The sequence below is a fragment of the Daphnia pulex genome, chromosome 8 (assembly GCF_021134715.1).
Source record: "Daphnia pulex isolate KAP4 chromosome 8, ASM2113471v1".
Taxonomy (NCBI): domain Eukaryota; kingdom Metazoa; phylum Arthropoda; class Branchiopoda; order Diplostraca; family Daphniidae; genus Daphnia; species Daphnia pulex.
The window spans coordinates 10,565,219-10,583,528 of NC_060024.1; the positions used below are offsets into that span (position 1 = coordinate 10,565,219).

The following is an 18,310-nucleotide window of genomic DNA, read 5'->3' on the forward strand; positions in this document are numbered from 1 at the left end:
TGTATTTTACTAACCAAATTGTAACCATATTATCATGATAGTATGTTAGTATGTTGTTTGAATGAATCAGTCCACTGGTGGCGCTTTGGACACAACTTGACTTACGAACATCAGAGTTCATGTAAGTTGCTGGTAACAGGCCTTTGTTAATATCATTGAAGAAGAACTTAACCGTCTGCAGATCTGCGCCGGTCAGAAAGATCTTGAATTTAACGTTGTCAGTTCTGAGTGTGCTTGACTCTATAGTTGATTTACTGTTGCCGAGGTCTGTGCAGTAGAAACTTCTAGGTTTTTTGAAAAAAAGAAAAGATTTAAGGCTGGTCCTTTAAAACAAGTATTGATTTATTCATCATTTTAGCACTCAAAGTGGCCCTATAACGCAACAGGTCTGATTCATTCCCACTTTTCATCTCCTCCTGCAGAAGTTTTGACAAAATTTTAAAAGAATGGCCGATCGAAAAGCTGTTATTAAAAATGCGGATATGTCGGAGGAAATGCAGCAGGATGCAGTAGACTGTGCAACACAAGCCTTGGAAAAGTACAATATTGAAAAGGTCAGTCAAAATACTTGAGTAATTGGATATTTCAAACATTAAAAACAATGTGTTAAAGGAACAAAGTTGTTTGCTTTCGCTGGTTGATTCATAATACGTTTTTCTCATAGGATATTGCTGCATACATAAAAAAAGAGTTTGACAAAAAGTACAATCCCACTTGGCATTGCATAGTTGGGCGGAACTTTGGTTCTTACGTCACTCATGAAACCAGACATTTCATCTATTTCTACTTGGGGCAGGTGGCAATCTTACTCTTCAAGTCTGGTTAGGGTAACCAACTAGATCCTAATCATTCAACAAATACACATTTTACAAGGTTTTACACTCACAAAAGTGATCCATCCCCATGATGTAACCCCTACTGGTCTCTTGCTCCACCCCCAACCTCACATCGCTCATATTTTTTTTTGTTTTGCCATCTAGCTCTGCCCACCCCTCAATATTTCACAGTACATTATTGAAAATGCTTCAGACTCGTAAAACAGGATAATATTGAACGTGCGGTTTATCGATGTAGTCTGTCACCCTTGGTCACTTTTCTGTTGTGAATCTCTGTGTTCATGTCCACCCGAAATCATCGCCAACAGATGTTACCGCGGGCTTCTTCGCTAATACAAAAAAAATTAACACTCGACGAATAAATGCACCTTTATTTAGAAATTCAATACAATCTAAACCCAGGATAAATAGGTACTTTTAAATCTTATATCCAGAGTGGATAGTAACTACACCAAATGACAAATTTTCATATTTAACACTTCGAAATCCTGCCTCTTCAATCATTTCCTTAAACCGATCCTAGTAGAAGAAAATAGAAAATCAAGTTTTTTTTCACAAAAATATTTATTTATAGTTACTTGTGTTGGGAACTTTCTTATGCTTTCGACGAGGTACTGATAAGATTTCCAATCTCCAGCAAAAACTTCTCCTAAGGGAGGAATTATTTGGAAGGAATATGTGTCATACACCCTAGGATAGAGAGTTATCATAACAGCGCATTCTATTATGCCATATCAACACGACACTATTACTGTTTTAGAAGGGGATTCTTCACATGACTAAATTCCAAACACAAAAATCTTCCTCCAGGTCTTAATACTCGGTAAGCTTCGTCCAAAGCCTATGAATCAACAAATTAAATAAATAATCAGAAATCAATTTTCTGCAATTCCGAGAGAAACACAATGCTGTGAAAATTTCCACCGATTACCAAATCAACTACTAGATTAAGAATAACGTCCAACATAACAATGTTGCATGGGAGGATCATGACACTATATATAGTATATCCTATATAAAGGTTAAGGTGGAAGCGGATATATAAATCCGTCTCTATGAAATTCAAGACTACTGGAAAGAACAGCCTTCAACTGACAATAAATGAGAGATTATAATTCATTACTTTTGAAATTTCTGTTACGTTGCGAATTCCAAATGCGATGGTATAAAGATCAAAAGAGTTGTCGGCTAAAGGCAGCTGTTGAGCATCGGCGCATAGCCAAGACAGCATATCCGATTGAAGGTTCATTTTTAACGCTCTTTCTTTTCCGACATCTAGCATAGCCTGAAATATTTAACAAATTGTGTTTTAAAATGATATAATGTAAAGAATAAAAAAAAAATACTTGATTAATATCACTGATTAGAATGCTGCTGTTTTTTTGGGTTCCACTAACATCAAACTGTTTATTTTGCCTTTCAATACTCTGCAGCATTCTAAATGCTATATCACCTGAAATCAAATTTAAGTAGGAAAATATACTTAGTTTAAAATGTACATTAGTTTGCTATTTACCAGTTCCACCAGCAACATCAATAATACTTGTTCCCGGGGGAAGGGGAAACATTTTTTTGACAAAGTAGTCTTTCCATATTCTGTGAATGCCTACTGACATCACATCGTTCATAAGATCATATTTGGAAGCAACATTTTCAAAAACTTTGTGAACTTTTTCTGCCTTCTCACTAGCAAGAACTGTCTGAAAACCAAAATCCACTGTTTTTTCTTTGCTAGTTGTACTGCTATTTACATTTTCAAAGTTTGGATCATTTGAAGCTTTATTATATGAAGAAACATGCAGCCTTTTGGAAAAACCCTTATGAAAATTTACGTTACGAAAATTACTTAAGCTACCGATTGGGGAATGTCGTACAAGCTGTAACAACGACATTTTCAACAAATAATTGAAAACAAACACTTGTGTCTGCTGACTGTGGTTTGATTTTCGATAGAACCCACGCTGTTAAAAAGTTACGGCACTATACTATCCCACGTACATGTCACGTAGACTCTTTGAATATATATAGTAACTCAGAAACTAAGAATTATAGAAACCGAAAGAATTCTGAGAAAACTGTATTTCAGTTAAACCAGTTGATTGAATCATAGCCTACTTTATTATAGGAAGCCCAACGGTTTGGGCTTTTTTTGGAAGCCAATTTGGGTTCCCTTCCTCTTATTTGGCTCCGCCCTAAGTGGACCCACGGGAGCCAATTTATCGTCTAGTGGCGATATTTGAAAACACGGATTTGTTTACGTTTCTATCGATATGATTTCATTCGCGAAGGAATGGAATCAGATTGGACGATAGGACGTGTTAAATGGCTACGAAGGGCCATTCACTAAACAATAATGTACACCGTTCCATGTAACAGTGTCATGAAATCCCTCACGGCAACATATTAATGGAGCCTTCATAAATTACAGGGTAATCTCCCCAAACCATAACATTCGAAATTTCGGAGGGCGTGTCATTATTTCGCTCACCAGATGGCCCCCCTGGGTCCACTTGGAAGATGCGAAATCGGAGGAAAGGTGAGCAAAGTAGGCTTCACTTTTCCAACACGCGAGAGATATCCTTCCTTTGGGCTTCCTATAATAAAGTAGGCTATGATTGAATGAACCGCTCAGGCCTCAAAGAGTCGAAGCTCGAAGGCACGACTGAAGTTCCGCAATGTTCCGCACAAGTTTTCGGCTGCTAAAATCCAAAACCAGCCGATTATAGCGTGCGTCGGTGAAACGCCAGAAACGGGAAACAGAAACATGTTGGAAGCAAGGATTAGAAATACCAGTTTATTTTCTTTAATCAAAAGAACATATTCTTCTGGTAATGAAGCTTTACTTGAAGGACCAAACAATTCTTTCCTTCCTTTCATCTACAACAGAAATCCCAGAAATTTAGAGAGGTTAAGAATTGCCCCTAAACCATCAGGTTATGTGCTCGACAAGAAACCCGTAAACTATTGGCACAGGTATATTTATTTTTGAGTAAAGAATTTTTAAATATTACATCAATGATGACAATTCACTGCGCAAAATTGAAGAGGCTCATCTTGAATTCCCTCTGTGGTTGAGTTTGATCTGTTTCAATGTCAAGAAAAAATTCTGATTTAATTTGATGATTTCTTAGTTTTTCTATTGAAATTCATGTTTTAATAGCATTTGTTTTTAATCTGTTCTCAGGCTTGTTATTGAGCAGTCAAACAAACATTGGAATGCTTATATCGAACACTTTGAAGGAAGCAAAGTTGTTACAGCATCAACTAAAGAGTGGGCAATCAAGCAGTTTTTGAGAAGTACTTCAGACTCTGTGGCTGCAGCAATTGTAGGCAAAGTTCTTGCCCAACGTTGTCTGGAATTTGGTTTACTGGAAGTAAATTCAGACTATGACTTAAAACAGACTTCTCCAAAAGTGAGTTTCATCACACTTCTATAATAGTCACTTACTTTTTGATGTTTTATTTATTTTTTAATTTTTATTTCAGATTACTCTAGTTTTAAAAAACATTGAAAAAGGAGGTATCGCCCTTAAAGAACCGGAGCAATTCCTTCCGCACCGTCACTGGAGTCGCGAGGTGAAAGAAGATCCTACGAAAGTTTATGAAGAAACACAGTCGAGATAAACAAAATAGATGTCATAAAAAATTAAAAGTTTAAATTAAATGCAATAAAGTTTCTGATTTGAATAGTACATTTGTCCCCAGTGTTAGCAAATGACAAATACAGAAAAACGAATAGGGCATACTAAGAGTGCCTCATAAAGACATGAACTGTAAAGAAAACGAATGAAGAGAAAAAACATTCGTTGAAAAAAATATGGAGGGAGCGCGAATTCGTGATGAACGCACTCGTTTATTTGCCCATAAACAACGCCAACAATGCCTCTCATTTTTTTTTTATTTGTGATAACCAACGAAGGCGAGAGGCACGAACGGGCTACGCTCCATTTTTCTTTTCTTGAATCTATTGGGACTGATTCTGGACACGCCCACAAAGCTGATCAAACTTTAGGCGTAAGTCATTTCGTAGCTGGCGACGTTGTTCGTTATAATGTTGTTGTTGCTTGCGAAACGCTTGCACTTCTTCCAACGGAATAAATCCCTCTTCACCTTCGTCATCGTCATCTGAATTTACGTGCCATTCCTGATTTTAAAAAACAAAAACAACAATGTACAAACGTATAAAATATTTAAAAGCTTAAAAAAAGTTACTTCGAGCATTTGTTGCAGACTTCGACCGTTACGACAGTTTTCACGTAATCTGATATGAATGGGACATCTACTGACACGGCTCAAATTAGCTCTCGTTTCAGGATTTTCGTATTCGATATCACCGCAGTTACAGTGGTCTTCTGAAAGGCCTTCAGGGACTGGACTCGGGCTTGGACGACACTGCACAGGAGAACCTACAAAAGAAATTCAGAAGATCCAGAAGAAAATATAAGAAGAGAACATTAGGCTGTGTAAAAAAAAACGAAATAAAAAAAAACAACGAAATAAATAAACTAACCTGAATGGTGGTTACAAAGTCCTTCAGTACACGCAACGTCAGATCCTTCCGGGGTAGTCAAATTGCTCGAGTTGGTTGAAGAGTATCCAGATTCTTGTGGGCACTTGCGAGAGCGACCATTTACGAAAGATGGCTGTGCTGCGAAAGGAGCTTGTCCAGGGCCGCTGGAATGCTTGGCGTCAGAAGCCGAGCAAGGACAGTTTTCACGACTGGGCGACCGGCTCGATTCCATAATAGAACGATGACAAGTTGGCGGTGGGGGAACAAGGGCTGGAAGAACCTCTTCATCGGCATCTTCCTCCACATCATCTTCATTGTCGTAATCTTTTTCGCTTCGACAAATGTTGTCGGAACTTGAAATACTATCTTTCTTTCCACGCCGCTTCTTACGCTTCTGCTTCTTTGCTTCTTTCCGTTGCTTCTGAGCAGCCTCTTCACGGCTAAGCTCTTCACACAGTAGTTCAAGCTGAGAGACTCCTCGTTTAGATTCCACAGCCATTTCAAATGATCGACGCAACGCCTGCAAGGACGCAAACTGCAGCATATCCACCATCTGCTCCTCTTCTCGCAGCCTCTGCGCGACTCTCTGAAGCCGTTCTAGCAAGCAAATTCCCACGCAAGTCACAACTTCTTCCTGAGCAACTTCCATCGTCTTAGCATGTCTCTCTCGACGGAAACTAGACAAAAAATTTAGTCAGTTTTCTTTTTGCTCTACTGACACCTTTGGAAGAATAAAATTTGGTTACCTTCCAACAAGTTCAGGTTCAGCCCTGGCGATAAGCAAAGACATCAAATCTGCATTGCACTGGACATGAATATGTTTTTCTGCCGGACAGCATTTTAGACCGAGATATAAAAGAGGCTTGTAACCCTTTTCTTCTGTAGGCTCTACCTCTCCTACCAGAAGACTGTATGCTCGCAGAACCTTTAGACGACATTCTGGACAAAATCTATCGTAACAAAAGTGAATATGAATGTTTTTCGTACACGACAAAACGGAGAGTAAATTTACCGGTGCTTCTGGAGATATGCCTCTAATGTATCAAGTAGAGTATTGGCTTCCACCAAGGTCAACTCTTCCCTGCATTCCTGAGCCATTGAATCCCACAGTGGGCGCCAATTCACACCAGAAGGCCGAGCTCTGCAAAAACAAAGCGACACACTTATTCATATGTTTCCAACTATCCTGAAAAATAAACCACAAACCTATGCGCGTCTAACGAGTGCAATGGACATCTTCGATTTTGACGGGACTTGGTCGTAATTGACTCGGCCATTGTGCTAAGTCGGCTCCTGTATGTCGTTAAAAAATATTAATACTAGTTCTCAGTGTTATGTTTAATAATGCAACAAACATACCCATAATACTTTAACAAGATAAAAAGCTTAGATGAAGAAGATATAACCTCAGGAGCTAGCCCCAAAGAACCACTTGGAGATAATGTAACAGGATACAAGGCATCTTGTCCAGATGCTACAAGTTCATGAAACAGTCTCTCAACACTAAATTTTTAAAAATCTGTCAGTTTGTCTAACACAGTATGGCATAGAATAAGTAAATTCTTGAACAGAATCATACCTTCTCCTGCAACCAACACATGGGACATTGGGCCCAATAAGCTCTAACACTTCCTGGCTAGAGACTTTCATGGAATCATTCATCTCTGCTACTGTCAGCAACTTTCGTTTGTCTACAAATGCATCATTCTCAGAGCCTTTCAAGCAAGAAGGTAAACGGGTCAAATTCAATTCAGGCAACTTCATCACCATCTATCATAAACATAAAGACAATTAGTTTAACTGATTTAACACAATTCAAAAAGTGAGACTTACAGAAATATTTTCATCAAATGGAAGAGGGAGTTCCCTCCTGCCTAAAGGTGATGGGGCATCATCCCGGTAGAGAGAAATTAATCTGGCCATCGTTCCAGTAATGTACCAAAAACTGCAAAACAAAATAAACTATAAGAATGTTTGAAAGCTTTCCTCCAAAAGAGATGATTATGTTTCGGCGGCTTTTATGATAGAGCTGTTATCAGCAATCAATTTCGAATACGTCGACACTTTCATAAGAGATAAGTTGTTACTGACACACGCAATTCTTTATGATTTTAATGCAAACATGTGCCGCAAAGAACATGCGACAGAAGAAGGAACAGTAAATAATCGCTTACACTTGATCAACTATGAAGGGGAAATTAGACCTAAATAAAAATAACGGCCTCGAACTAGACTTGAGAAAACAGACAGGTCGGGTCTTTTTCGGCCGAAAAATATCTGAGTCTATGTGGGGTGTTTCTAATCGGCGGACCGACGGGTACGCTGTACGCAACAAATTAGCGCATAGCGATTCTGGTCGAGTGAGACATTTTAAAAGTTGATTATTAAGTGACAAATAGCATATAATACTGTTTAAAATAAAAAAAATTGTACTCAAAATAAATTCACCGACAAAAACGCTTTATTTTATCAAAATTAACATACAAATTCAAAAAATAAAAATGTGATTAGAGATCATCATCCATTTCGAGATCCGATTGGCTAGCCATCTCATTTAAGTTAAAGTTATCAATTGGCTCATTGTTGTTGCTTTCGTCTTCGTGAAGCTCCAAGCCATTAGAAGGATTTTCTTCTAAAGCCGCCCTGCAAGACTGTTCTTCTGTTGAACTGGTAACGAGCTGGTGAACAGTGTTCCTCGGCTGCCATAAAACAACTTATCGTTTTTTTTAAGTCAATTGAATAAAACAAGATTGTTAATTAAATAAATAATAAAATTTTTTTGAAAAACATTATTAAATACAAACCTGCCATTGAAGGTTTGTTACTGCAATAACAAAAATAAAATGTTTTAAAGGCTTGTATCAATTAAAGAAATGAATTTGTTAAAAACGTACAAGTTTTCAAGAAGAGATGCAGGGATGCTATTTTCGCGCTGGAAGTTAAGAATTTCTTCGGAAAGCACTAACTTGGAGCAGGAATCAATTTTTAAACCTTCTAAACAGGTTGTGGTGGGTGTACTATCCTCTTCCATATTATCTAATCTACAGCTTAAAACATATTAGCATTTTGAGAACAAATCTGAGTACATTTACATTGAACACAGCAACCAACTCACTTGGTATGTTCCACTGTGGGGCATCCTATTTGAAGTTGACTCAAGTGTGCAGAAATTTTGTCTTCAGTTATAAGCTGTTTTCTAACTTGTCTATAAAAACATACAGTTATTAAATGCAAAATTTGAACAAAACAATTTCTATCCCTGCACTTACTCTTCACAAGGATCTTCAATTTTTCTTTTTATGGGTGAAGCTAATGGCATTAATTTCCAGTTTTCCTGAGGGGTGTTCCAAAGTAACATTGGTTCATTTGAAACTGCAGTGCATGACGATTGTGTGTCTAATTCACCTGAAAACCTAAAAATAACATTGAAATGTTGGTTCTAAAATGAATAAATAAATAGATACAAATTTCCTCACAACCTTGTAACTCTGTGCTGTGGTAAAGGACCCCAAGGCATTGATTCCGGTGGATGTTGATTCCATGTATTGTGAGTTGGAGAAACCACACTGTTGTGGGGACTACTAGAGGTTACTGGTAATTTGAATCCGGATGTAAACATTGTTTACGCAGTAGGATTCGCTGTCGAACTCGATTGTGAATCTGTGAAATACATTCGAAGTCGAACTTTTATTTATTTGTGCTGAAACTCTTAAAATATTGACGGACGATCACCGAAAATTCTAGAATTTTATCACACCGTTTATGGACTATAATCTCTGCAAAAAATTACAAACGGTACCTACGAGATCTTCGTCGTTTGCTCGTTCGAGGAATATTCCAGCCTTCCAGGAATCAAATTCAAGAGAGAAGAATCCGGAATAAATTTCTGCTTTTTGGTGATCGTGTATGTAAATACAGCAGAACTTCAGAATGGGAAACACTAAAGTGTGGGAAAGCATGTATTGGCTTACCACTATGACTACCATCTAGCGAGGTTGTTAAAACTACTTTGCATGAGACATCTATCGCAAACCTGTTGAAATGTATACCGGCTAAGCCCGCACAGACGATGCTCAGTTGTTCGTCTCGGACCTTCGAAGTTGTTGTAATAACGTGTAGCATCGGCAGCATTTATCGGTTTTCTTCCTATGAACACTCTTTTAATAATTGTTAAGTATGAAATTTTAAGGATTTTCAAATGGTGTTAATGTGATGAATTTAGAATTATATGATTTTCAGGTATTTTGAGGTAGTTTTCTAACCCAAAACCATGGCTGATTTTATCGACTCGGAAGCTGAAGAAAGTGAGGTATGGGAATGATTTATTCGTCAGTTTGCACTGATTATAAAAACGTTTTCGGTAAATTTTTGGTCATATAAAAATGTTTTTCTGTATGTCAGGAGGAGGAGGAATTGACAGAAAAGGAAAAATCAAAACTTAAAAAGATGAAAGCTGCGGCTGTCGATAGTGATGATGACGAAGAAGGTATTGTGCTGATTAATTTGCCATAATTTTCACGATGTTGAGCTTTTTGGATAAACTGTTCCAACAGAAGATGATGAACAAATGCAAGAGGAATTAGGGGACTTGATTGACGACAACCCAATTGAAGACGATAGTAGCAGCAGTGGAAGTGATAATGAAACCTCTGGTGGTACCAAAAGAAAAAGAGACGATGATGACGATGAATTGGATGACCGACTCAGTGAAGAGGATTTTGAGCTCATTGAAGAAAACTTGGGCATCAAAATGAAGGTAAATACATGTGTAATTTAATTTAAAAGCCTTCATTCATATTATAAATGATTTATTCCCTTCTCAGCGTAAGAAAACTTTTGTCAGAGTCAAAAGGATTGTTGACGATGAATCTGATGAAGAAGGACAAGAAAGAGGGAGAGATGCTATTGCAAATGAGCTATTTGAGGGTAAATTTCAGTTAATTTTACTACATAATACTAGCTTTTACTACATACATAATTGAATGTTTCAACTTTAGGTTCAGATGGAGAAGATAGCAGAAGAGCTGCCAGTAGAGTCAGACAAGAAAGAGATGAAGATGAAAATTTAGATAAATACTCTGATGAGGAAGATGAAGACGAGGAAGATATTGGTGATTTCATCGTAGACGCCGAAGGTCAGCCTATTCATGGAAAGAAGAAAAAAAGAAAAGCAATTTACACTGACGCGTAAGTCAATACTTTTTTTTTATCGAACTTACGTATTCCTAACGACTTTGGTTTTCTCAGAGCTTTGCAAGAAGCCCAAGATATTTTTGGGGTTGACTTTGATTACGAAGATTTCAACCAAGAAGGTGAAGAATATGAAGACGATGAGGAAGAAGAATATGAGGATGAAGAAGGAATAAGGAAGACTCGCAAAAAGACTGGTGTTGTTGTGAAAAAGAAGTCACAACGAAAAACTATCTACGATGTCTACGAACCTAGTGAACTTGAACGGGGTCATTTTACTGATTTCGACGAAAAGGTGCTTTCGTCTTGTTCTTGCTTTTTTTTTATATACTTTTGCGTTTTGTTTCTAATTTTTAATTCATTAATTTAACAGATTCGAAAAACTGATATGCCAGAACGCATGCAACTCCGAAACGTTCCAATTACTTCTGTCGAAGAAGGTTCTGCCGAATTGGACTTAGAAGCCGAGTGGATTTACAAGCATGCTTTTTCCAAAGCGTCCATTTCAAATCAGGTAAAAACAGCTTTAATTTTACTTCATGCAAGTCAATTTCTCAAGTCCCTTTTGAAACCGTAAAGGACGGTACCGCAGATGGACGGGAAAAGGTGATTAAGGGACCTCAGACTGTCGAAAAGATTCGTAAAGCTCTTGAATTCATTCGCAATCAACACTTCGAAGTTCCTTTTATAGCCTTCTATCGTAAAGAATACGTCCTACCAGAATTGAGCGTAAATGACCTTTGGAGAGTTTACAAGTTTGATGAAAAATGGACCCAACTGCAGACACGTAAAAAAAACATGATGCGACTCTTCAAGAAAATGCAAAAATACCAATCGGAGAAGCTTACGCAAAATTTGACAGAATCTATTCCTGAGAACGTGCGTGTTCTTAAAGATGAAGACACAGATAGATTGAGAATGGTCCAATCCATTGAAGAGTTGAGCGACGTTTACAATCACTTCACCCTCTATTACGGCAATGATGTACCTGCCATGCAAGAAGAACATCGTCGAAGGGCAAGAGAAGAAGCCAAAGAACGGCGAAGCTCAGCAGCCAGGCGAAGATTGAACGAAGACGGTGAACCTATGGATGTCGACGATTTGGGTGAAGATTTGCGCGACCCAGATGATGTGAATGTCGACGAGGAATCTTCAATCAAACAAGCTAAGCGAAGTGACTTGTACTCTCTTTGCGCCAGAGCTGGTCTTGATGGCTTGCTAAGGAAATACGGTTTATCTCCGGAGCAGTTCGCCGAGAACATGCGCGACAATTACCAACGACACGAAGTTGATCAAACCTCAACAGAGCCGTTCGATGTTGCCCTCGAATATGTCTCGCCCAAATTTCCGACTGCTACTGAAGTTCTCAAAGCGGCAAACTACATGTTGGCTGTACAAATCGCTAAAGAACCTTTGGTTCGTCAGTGCGTCCGTGAATCCTTCTTTGAACGCGCTCGTATTGATGTCATCCCTACGAAGCAAGGTTTGAAGGAAATCGACGAGAATCACAACCTTTATCCCATCAAATTCCTTAAAGATAAGCCGGTGCGCGATTTAGTCGATGATCAATTCCTCCGACTGGTGGTCGCTGAGCAAGACAAGTTGCTAACCATTGTCTTCCAAACGAAAATTGAAGGAGCCACTACTGCCAGTTACGTTGACGAGATAAAGGCACTATTTACCCGGGACGAATTCAGCAAACTTGTACAGGAATGGAATGATCTGCGTAATGAGATTATCGATCTTGCCCTCAGTAAATTTGTGTTCCCAGCGCTGGTCAAAGAACTCAAGGCAAAGCTGTTGAACGAAGCCCGAGAATTTGTTATGAGAGCATGCTGCCAACAATTATACAACTGGCTCAAGGTATGTTTGATTCTGACACAATGTTCTTTCTATTTAATTAAAAAACCATTTTATAATTATTATATAGGTTGCCCCTTACAAAGTCGACTTCGATGACGAAGAGGATTGGGACACAAAAAATGGTATCAGAGTCATGGGTCTCAGCTATGTAGCAGATCTCGATCAAGCAGCTTTTGGTTGTTTGATCAACGTCGATGGTGAGTGTTCCGATCACATTCGTCTGGAACACATTCTGAAGCGCAAAAATGCTTGGAAGGAGATGGATCGTACCGGCAAAGAGAGGGACCTCAATATGTTAAGGAATTTTATCTTCAGTAAGAAGCCACATGTGATCGCCGTGAGTGCTGAGTCTCGAGAAGCCACGATGCTGGTTGAAGATTTGCGAGCAATAACTGCTCAGCTAGTCGAGGATGAACAGTGGCCAACGATCAATGTCGAACTTGTGGATAACAGTTTGGCTAAAGTGTTTGCAAATTCGACTCGGGCAGAAACCGAATTCCGTGAATATCCGCTGTTGTTGCGCGAAGCCATCAGCATTGCCAGAGGCTTACAGGTACATTTTTCATAAACTACATTCATTTTTAACTTGAATTCAGTTAAACGTTTTTTTTTTATTATTAAGGACCCTCTTATTGAATACTCTCAACTGTGCAACACCGACGAAGAAATCGTCTGTCTTAAATATCATTCTATGCAAGATCAACTATCCAAAGAAGAACTTTTGGAAGGCCTCTATCTTGAATTTGTGAACCGAACAAATGAAGTTGGTGTTGACATCAATCGCGCCATTAACTACCCGCACACGGCCAATTTAGTGCAGTTCATATGCGGTCTCGGACCAAGAAAAGGTCAAGCTTTGATCAAAATCCTGAAGCAAAACAACCAGAGACTAGAAAATCGAACCCAGTTGGTTACTGCTTGTCACATGGGTCCAAAGGTAAATTAACTACATTGCTACAATTTTGTAAAGACAATCTTCTAAATCAATTTGTTTATAGGTTTTCATAAACTGCGCTGGTTTCATTAAAATTGACACAAATTCGCTGGGGGACAGTACCGAGTCGTACGTCGAAGTGCTAGATGGTTCTCGTGTCCATCCGGAAACCTACGAATGGGCCCGTAAAATGGCTGTTGATGCTCTTGAGTACGATGATGAAGATGCCAACCCTGCTGGTGCTGTTGAAGAGATTCTCGAAGCTCCCGAGCGACTGAAAGTATGCTCAACATTTGTCGCAGTCTGTAAGAGTTGATTTTACGTTTAATTGTCTTTGACAGGATTTAGATTTGGATGCCTTTGCTGATGAGCTGGAGAGACAAGGTTTCGGCAACAAACGAATTACTTTGTATGACATTCGATCTGAACTAAACCATCGCTACAAGGATGGTCGGCCGTCATATCAGCAACCATCACCTGAAGATATCTTCAACATGGTTACCAAAGAAACTCCGCAAACCTTTTTCATCGGCAAACTGGTCTTGGCAACCGTCACAGGCTTCCAACATCGTAAACCCAAGCGAGAAGAACTGGACAGAGCCAATCCAAACAGAAACGATACTACTGGCTTGTGGCAATGCCCGTTTTGTCTGCAGGTAAAATTGTTGTGACTTACATTTCAAATTTGTCTTCAATCCCAGTAATTTATTGATTTATTTTTATAGAATGATTTCACTGATCTGTCAGAAGTTTGGAATCATTTTGATGCTGGATCTTGCAGTGGTCAGGCGATCGGTGTTCGTATCCGCTTGGAGAATGGACTGTCTGGATTTCTTCCAATGAAGTGCCTCTCTGATTCTGAAGTAACGAATCCGGAAGAACGTGTCCGTCCAGGACAGACGATCCATTGTCGCATTACTAAGATCGACGTCGAACGCTTTTCCGTAGTGGCAACATCTAAATCTTCCGATTTGATGGACAGAAATGGTGAATGGCGCCCGCCAAAGGACGCTTACTACGATACACCAGCCGAAGAAGCTATCTTAAAGGCAGAAGAGGATTCCAAAAAGCTCAAGCATCGTCAAAGCTACACAAAACGTGTTATTGTTCATCCTTCTTTCAAGAACATTGGGTTCAAAGAAGCAGAGAAGCTTATGACGTCAATGGATCAAGGTGAAGTCATTGTTCGACCATCCAGCAAAGGAACGAATCACTTGACAGTCACTTGGAAAGTTGGCGAAGGCATTTGTCAGCACGTCGACGTCAGAGAAGAAGGCAAAGAAAATGCTTTCAGCCTCGGCCAATCTCTTATGATCAACGACGAGGAGTTTGAAGATTTGGACGAAATCATTGCTCGTCACATCAATCCAATGGCTGGACACGCCCGAGATTTGTATGCCTTCCGCTATTTCCGCGATTTAGGCATTCCAGAAGAGAATTATACAGCAGGAAAAGAGCGTGAACGCGCCGACGAAGTGATCAAGGATGACAAAAAGAAAAATCCTGCAAAGATCCATTACTTTGTTACGGCTTCACGCGACTTTCCGGGGAAATTTATGCTCACCTACTTGCCACGGACAACGTCTAAACATGAATATATTACTGTCACGCCGGAGGGATTCCGCTTCCGAGGACATGTCCACGACAGTTTAGCGTCTCTATTCCGATGGTTCAAAGAACATTTTAGAGATCCCGTTCCTGGCACTCCTTCATCGCGTGGTGGTGGCGTCGGCGGCGGCCATCACGCTAGTTCTTCCCGTACACCCGGCTACGGTGGGACTGGAACTACTCCCAATGTTAATCCAGAGACTCTTCAGCGAGTGGCTCAATCGATCCCAGCCAATATGCTTCACTCCCTTAGTCAGGCTGCACACTTCCAAGGTAAAAAACAAATATTTATGTCACGATTTATCAACTCAAACTTATTTTTGTTTTACATTTTTAAATTGTAGGAACACCTACCCCATTCGGTTATCCAGCTAACACTCCATACACACCTTCGGGAACAACTCCGTTTATGACTCCGTTTGCCACAACCCCACACCAACCTCAAACTCCACGGTATTCGGGCACACCTGCAACAAACGCCGCTCCTTCGGCAGGGGGTTCTCAGGGCACGTTCAGGACTCCTGCTGCCCCAACTGCTCACAGAGGTAAATGATCAGGTGGAATTCGATGTCATTTTTCGTTCTAAACTTTTAATGTTCGTTGATAGGATATGGATCGCAAAATCATGCGTCACCATTCAACCGTCAATCTAGTGGATCTAATCGACCCAGTTCTCAAAGTAATTTTAATTAATCTGCTAAATGGCTATTTGTTTTGACCATTTTTTTATTTCTCGTTATATCAGGTTCATCCAGAGGTGCCGCAACCGAATCGTGGGATGCTCCTGTCGATGATTGGGGACTGGGAAGCACCGCTAATGGTTCAAAGACCTCTACATCTCGTTCTGCAGCACCCGCCAGCAGCGAACCTGATGACTGGAACGCTGCAACCAACGCCTGGGGTTCCGTTACATCCAATCGAACTGCTGCGAAAACGACGCCTAATACAAGACCTGCATCAAGTAGTGGCGCCTCTAATGATGATTGGGGAGCTAGCGCTGATGCGTGGGCATCGGGCGGAAGTTCAGCTCCTCGTGGAAGAACAACACCAAGTGCAAGCCGAGCAGGAACCAGCACGGATGATTGGGGCGCACCCAGCAAAACGCCAACCAGTGGTAACGCTGCTGCGGCGGATGATTGGAATTCCGGCTGGGGATCTACATCCAATCCGTCTACTCCCAAGTCCACTTCTGCTCCCAAATCTGGAGGTGGTGATGACTGGGGAGCCAAAGCTGATGCTTGGGCAAGCTCTAAGGGAAGGACAACTCCAAGCGCTAACAAAGGAGATGATTGGGGAGGCTCTACCAGTTCAAGCAGTCCCTGGGCAACTGGCGCAAATGCTGCTCCCCAATCAAGAGGTGGAAGAACTTCTTCACGGGGTGGATCCAGATCCGGTGCTCCTGCCGTCAGCCAACCCGCTCCAGTCGACGATTGGGGTATACCAAGTGATACACCAGCTGCCCCACCTGCTACAACTACACCTCGTAGCGGTGCAGCAACATCATCAGCCAACGACGACTGGGGTTCAGAAGCCGATGCCTGGGCATCTGGAACTAGTAGCAAGCCAACAACTCCGAGAGCTGCACCGGCCGCTAGTTCATCTGGTGGTGGCGGTGATGATTGGTCATCAGCAGCTGATACCTGGGCCAGTGGAAGCAGCTCCAAGACCACAACGCCTAGTGCCAGCAAATCGGATGATCCATGGAGCGCCGTAGTTAACAGTGGAGGATCGTCTTACAGCTCTAGAGGAGGAGGCGGGGGATCGTATGGCTCTAGAGGAGGCGCTGGTGGCGGCAGAGGAGGAGGAGGAAGACCCTGCTTTAATGTAATTTTCTTGCTTCTTTCGTATCATATAATATTTATCACGAATCTGTTTTGAAATCCTAGTGCAATGAAGAAGGTCACATGTCTAGAGAATGCCCCAAGCCTTCTACCAGGGGAGGTGGTAGAGGAGGAGGAAGAGGAGGAGGAAGAGGAGGAAGCACTGCGACGTGTTATAATGTAATTTTATTTCTTTTACTTTTTAAATTGTATCGTAGTAATCAATTTGAACCTTAAAATGTAGTGCAATGAAGACGGACACATGTCGAGAGAATGCCCCAAGCCTTCCACCAGGGGTAGAGGAGGTGGAGGAAGAGGAGGAGGAACCGTGTCCTGTTATAATGTAAACGACGTGTTAATTTTTTATTTTTGCCCTGGAAACTTATTTGAAAATATTTTCTTATAGTGTAATGAAGACGGGCACATGTCGAGAGAATGTCCCAAGCCTTCCACCAGGGGTAGAGGAGGAGGAAGAGGAGGAGGTAGCGGTGGTGGAAGGAATACTTGCTTTAAGGTGAGTTTATTTAATTTAGTTGTTGATTTCCTGATATCTAATATTTTTCTTTGTACTTTAGTGTAATGAAGAAGGGCACATGTCAAGAGATTGTCCCAATGGAGGCAGTAGCGGGGGAGGCAGTCGCTCCCGATCCAGTACCGCGCTTGCCGATGATGATTGGGGAACACCTTCCGCCACCAGCAGCAGCAGTCCATGGGCTACGGGTGCTAATGCAGCTCCTAGAGGCAGAGCAACACCGAGTGCTGGAAAATCAAATGATGATGACTGGGGAGCTCCAGCACCTCCTCGAGGAGGCAGTAGATCAACACCAAGTGCCAGCAAGTCAAATGACGATGATTGGGGAGCTCCTGCGCCTCCCGTAGCAGGTGGCAGAGCAACTCCTAGTGCTAGCAAATCCAACGACGATGATTGGGGAGCTGCTGCCGATTCCTGGTCTTCGGTTACTGGAAAGAGTGGTGGTGGAGATCGCGGGTCACGATCTAGTAGAAGTGTTGCACCTTCAGGGGATTCCTGGGACACTGACGCGACCTCCAAAGCTTCTGCTTCTAGAGGAGATGATGATTGGGGTTCGTCTACCACTGCACCTGGAACAACACCGAGATCTGGGTATAATTTTAATTCTGAATTTATTTATTTTAAAATGTGTTTTATGTAACTGTTTTCATTTGATTTTGTAGTGATGGTCGAAGAAGCTCCCGCGCAGGTGGTCGCAGTCCACGACAGATGGAAATGGGTGATGCCACTCCACTCTACGACGAGTGACGTGCTAATAATTAACCCCTAACGTTGAATTTTCTCTGTTCCCTTTGCTCATTTTTTGTTTTCGTTCTTAATCATCTCTCTAACCTGGCTTTGCGAAAATCATCACTAGTATCGTACTGAGTTCGGGCAAAATTTTGATACTTGATAATTGAATACAAAGGACACGTATTTGCACTTGCAATAATGCTCATTAAGATTTTGATTTTTATTGGTATATCATTGTCACATAAAACAATTTTGTATAAAAAATTGTGATAGCAAGCAAATAGC

The 18,310-nt window shown here is 40.8% G+C and overlaps 5 protein-coding genes across 9 annotated transcripts; 2 read left to right on the forward strand and 3 right to left on the reverse strand.

Moving 5' to 3' along the window:
* Nucleotides 1-1,189: 1,189 nt before the first annotated feature.
* LOC124200228 (2-methoxy-6-polyprenyl-1,4-benzoquinol methylase, mitochondrial-like) lies at nucleotides 1,190-2,947 on the reverse strand. Its single transcript, XM_046596403.1, has 6 exons — nucleotides 2,353-2,947; nucleotides 2,183-2,289; nucleotides 1,960-2,121; nucleotides 1,589-1,677; nucleotides 1,415-1,526; nucleotides 1,190-1,355 (listed from the first exon to the last, which is right to left on the reverse strand). The coding sequence occupies exons 1-6, from the start codon at nucleotides 2,726-2,728 to the stop codon at nucleotides 1,254-1,256; spliced, it is 948 nt and encodes a 315-aa protein (XP_046452359.1). The 5' UTR covers nucleotides 2,729-2,947; the 3' UTR covers nucleotides 1,190-1,253.
* Nucleotides 2,948-3,523: 576 nt separating this feature from the next.
* LOC124200229 (39S ribosomal protein L18, mitochondrial-like) lies at nucleotides 3,524-4,528 on the forward strand. Its single transcript, XM_046596404.1, has 3 exons — nucleotides 3,524-3,809; nucleotides 4,021-4,249; nucleotides 4,323-4,528. Exons 1-3 carry the CDS (start codon nucleotides 3,601-3,603, stop codon nucleotides 4,458-4,460), a joined length of 576 nt encoding a protein of 191 aa, XP_046452360.1. The 5' UTR covers nucleotides 3,524-3,600; the 3' UTR covers nucleotides 4,461-4,528.
* Nucleotides 4,511-7,679, reverse strand: LOC124200216 (gametogenetin-binding protein 2-like). The gene is made up of 10 exons (XM_046596379.1): nucleotides 7,521-7,679; nucleotides 7,180-7,291; nucleotides 6,926-7,116; nucleotides 6,706-6,849; nucleotides 6,553-6,639; nucleotides 6,359-6,487; nucleotides 6,093-6,296; nucleotides 5,347-6,023; nucleotides 5,049-5,242; nucleotides 4,511-4,980 (listed from the first exon to the last, which is right to left on the reverse strand). The coding sequence occupies exons 2-10, from the start codon at nucleotides 7,267-7,269 to the stop codon at nucleotides 4,801-4,803; spliced, it is 1,896 nt and encodes a 631-aa protein (XP_046452335.1). The 5' UTR covers nucleotides 7,270-7,291; nucleotides 7,521-7,679; the 3' UTR covers nucleotides 4,511-4,800.
* A 110-nt stretch (nucleotides 7,680-7,789) lies between these two features.
* Nucleotides 7,790-9,296, reverse strand: LOC124200227. Of its 4 annotated transcripts, none has more exons than XM_046596400.1 (7): nucleotides 9,150-9,296; nucleotides 8,826-9,006; nucleotides 8,616-8,759; nucleotides 8,462-8,551; nucleotides 8,241-8,393; nucleotides 8,151-8,170; nucleotides 7,790-8,059 (listed from the first exon to the last, which is right to left on the reverse strand). In XM_046596400.1, exons 2-7 carry the CDS (start codon nucleotides 8,963-8,965, stop codon nucleotides 7,854-7,856), a joined length of 753 nt encoding a protein of 250 aa, XP_046452356.1. In that variant the 5' UTR covers nucleotides 8,966-9,006; nucleotides 9,150-9,296; the 3' UTR covers nucleotides 7,790-7,853. The 4 variants fall into 4 exon arrangements, with proteins under 4 accessions (XP_046452356.1, XP_046452358.1, XP_046452355.1 ...); XM_046596402.1 differs by having other exon boundaries at nucleotides 8,241-8,387; nucleotides 9,146-9,296; XM_046596399.1 differs by having other exon boundaries at nucleotides 9,146-9,296.
* Nucleotides 9,297-9,382: 86 nt separating this feature from the next.
* On the forward strand, nucleotides 9,383-18,221 carry LOC124200211 (transcription elongation factor SPT6-like). 2 transcript variants are annotated; one of them, XM_046596371.1, is made up of 22 exons: nucleotides 9,383-9,520; nucleotides 9,586-9,655; nucleotides 9,748-9,832; nucleotides 9,900-10,102; nucleotides 10,170-10,272; nucleotides 10,344-10,533; nucleotides 10,594-10,831; nucleotides 10,910-11,050; nucleotides 11,116-12,399; nucleotides 12,467-12,952; nucleotides 13,022-13,336; nucleotides 13,398-13,613; nucleotides 13,675-13,989; nucleotides 14,059-15,214; nucleotides 15,286-15,486; nucleotides 15,549-15,620; nucleotides 15,687-16,765; nucleotides 16,828-16,941; nucleotides 17,006-17,104; nucleotides 17,168-17,275; nucleotides 17,337-17,884; nucleotides 17,956-18,221. In XM_046596371.1, the coding sequence occupies exons 2-22, from the start codon at nucleotides 9,617-9,619 to the stop codon at nucleotides 18,038-18,040; spliced, it is 7,077 nt and encodes a 2,358-aa protein (XP_046452327.1). In that variant the 5' UTR covers nucleotides 9,383-9,520; nucleotides 9,586-9,616; the 3' UTR covers nucleotides 18,041-18,221. The 2 variants fall into 2 exon arrangements, with proteins under 2 accessions (XP_046452327.1, XP_046452328.1); XM_046596372.1 differs by having other exon boundaries at nucleotides 9,903-10,102.
* Nucleotides 18,222-18,310: the final 89 nt, after the last annotated feature.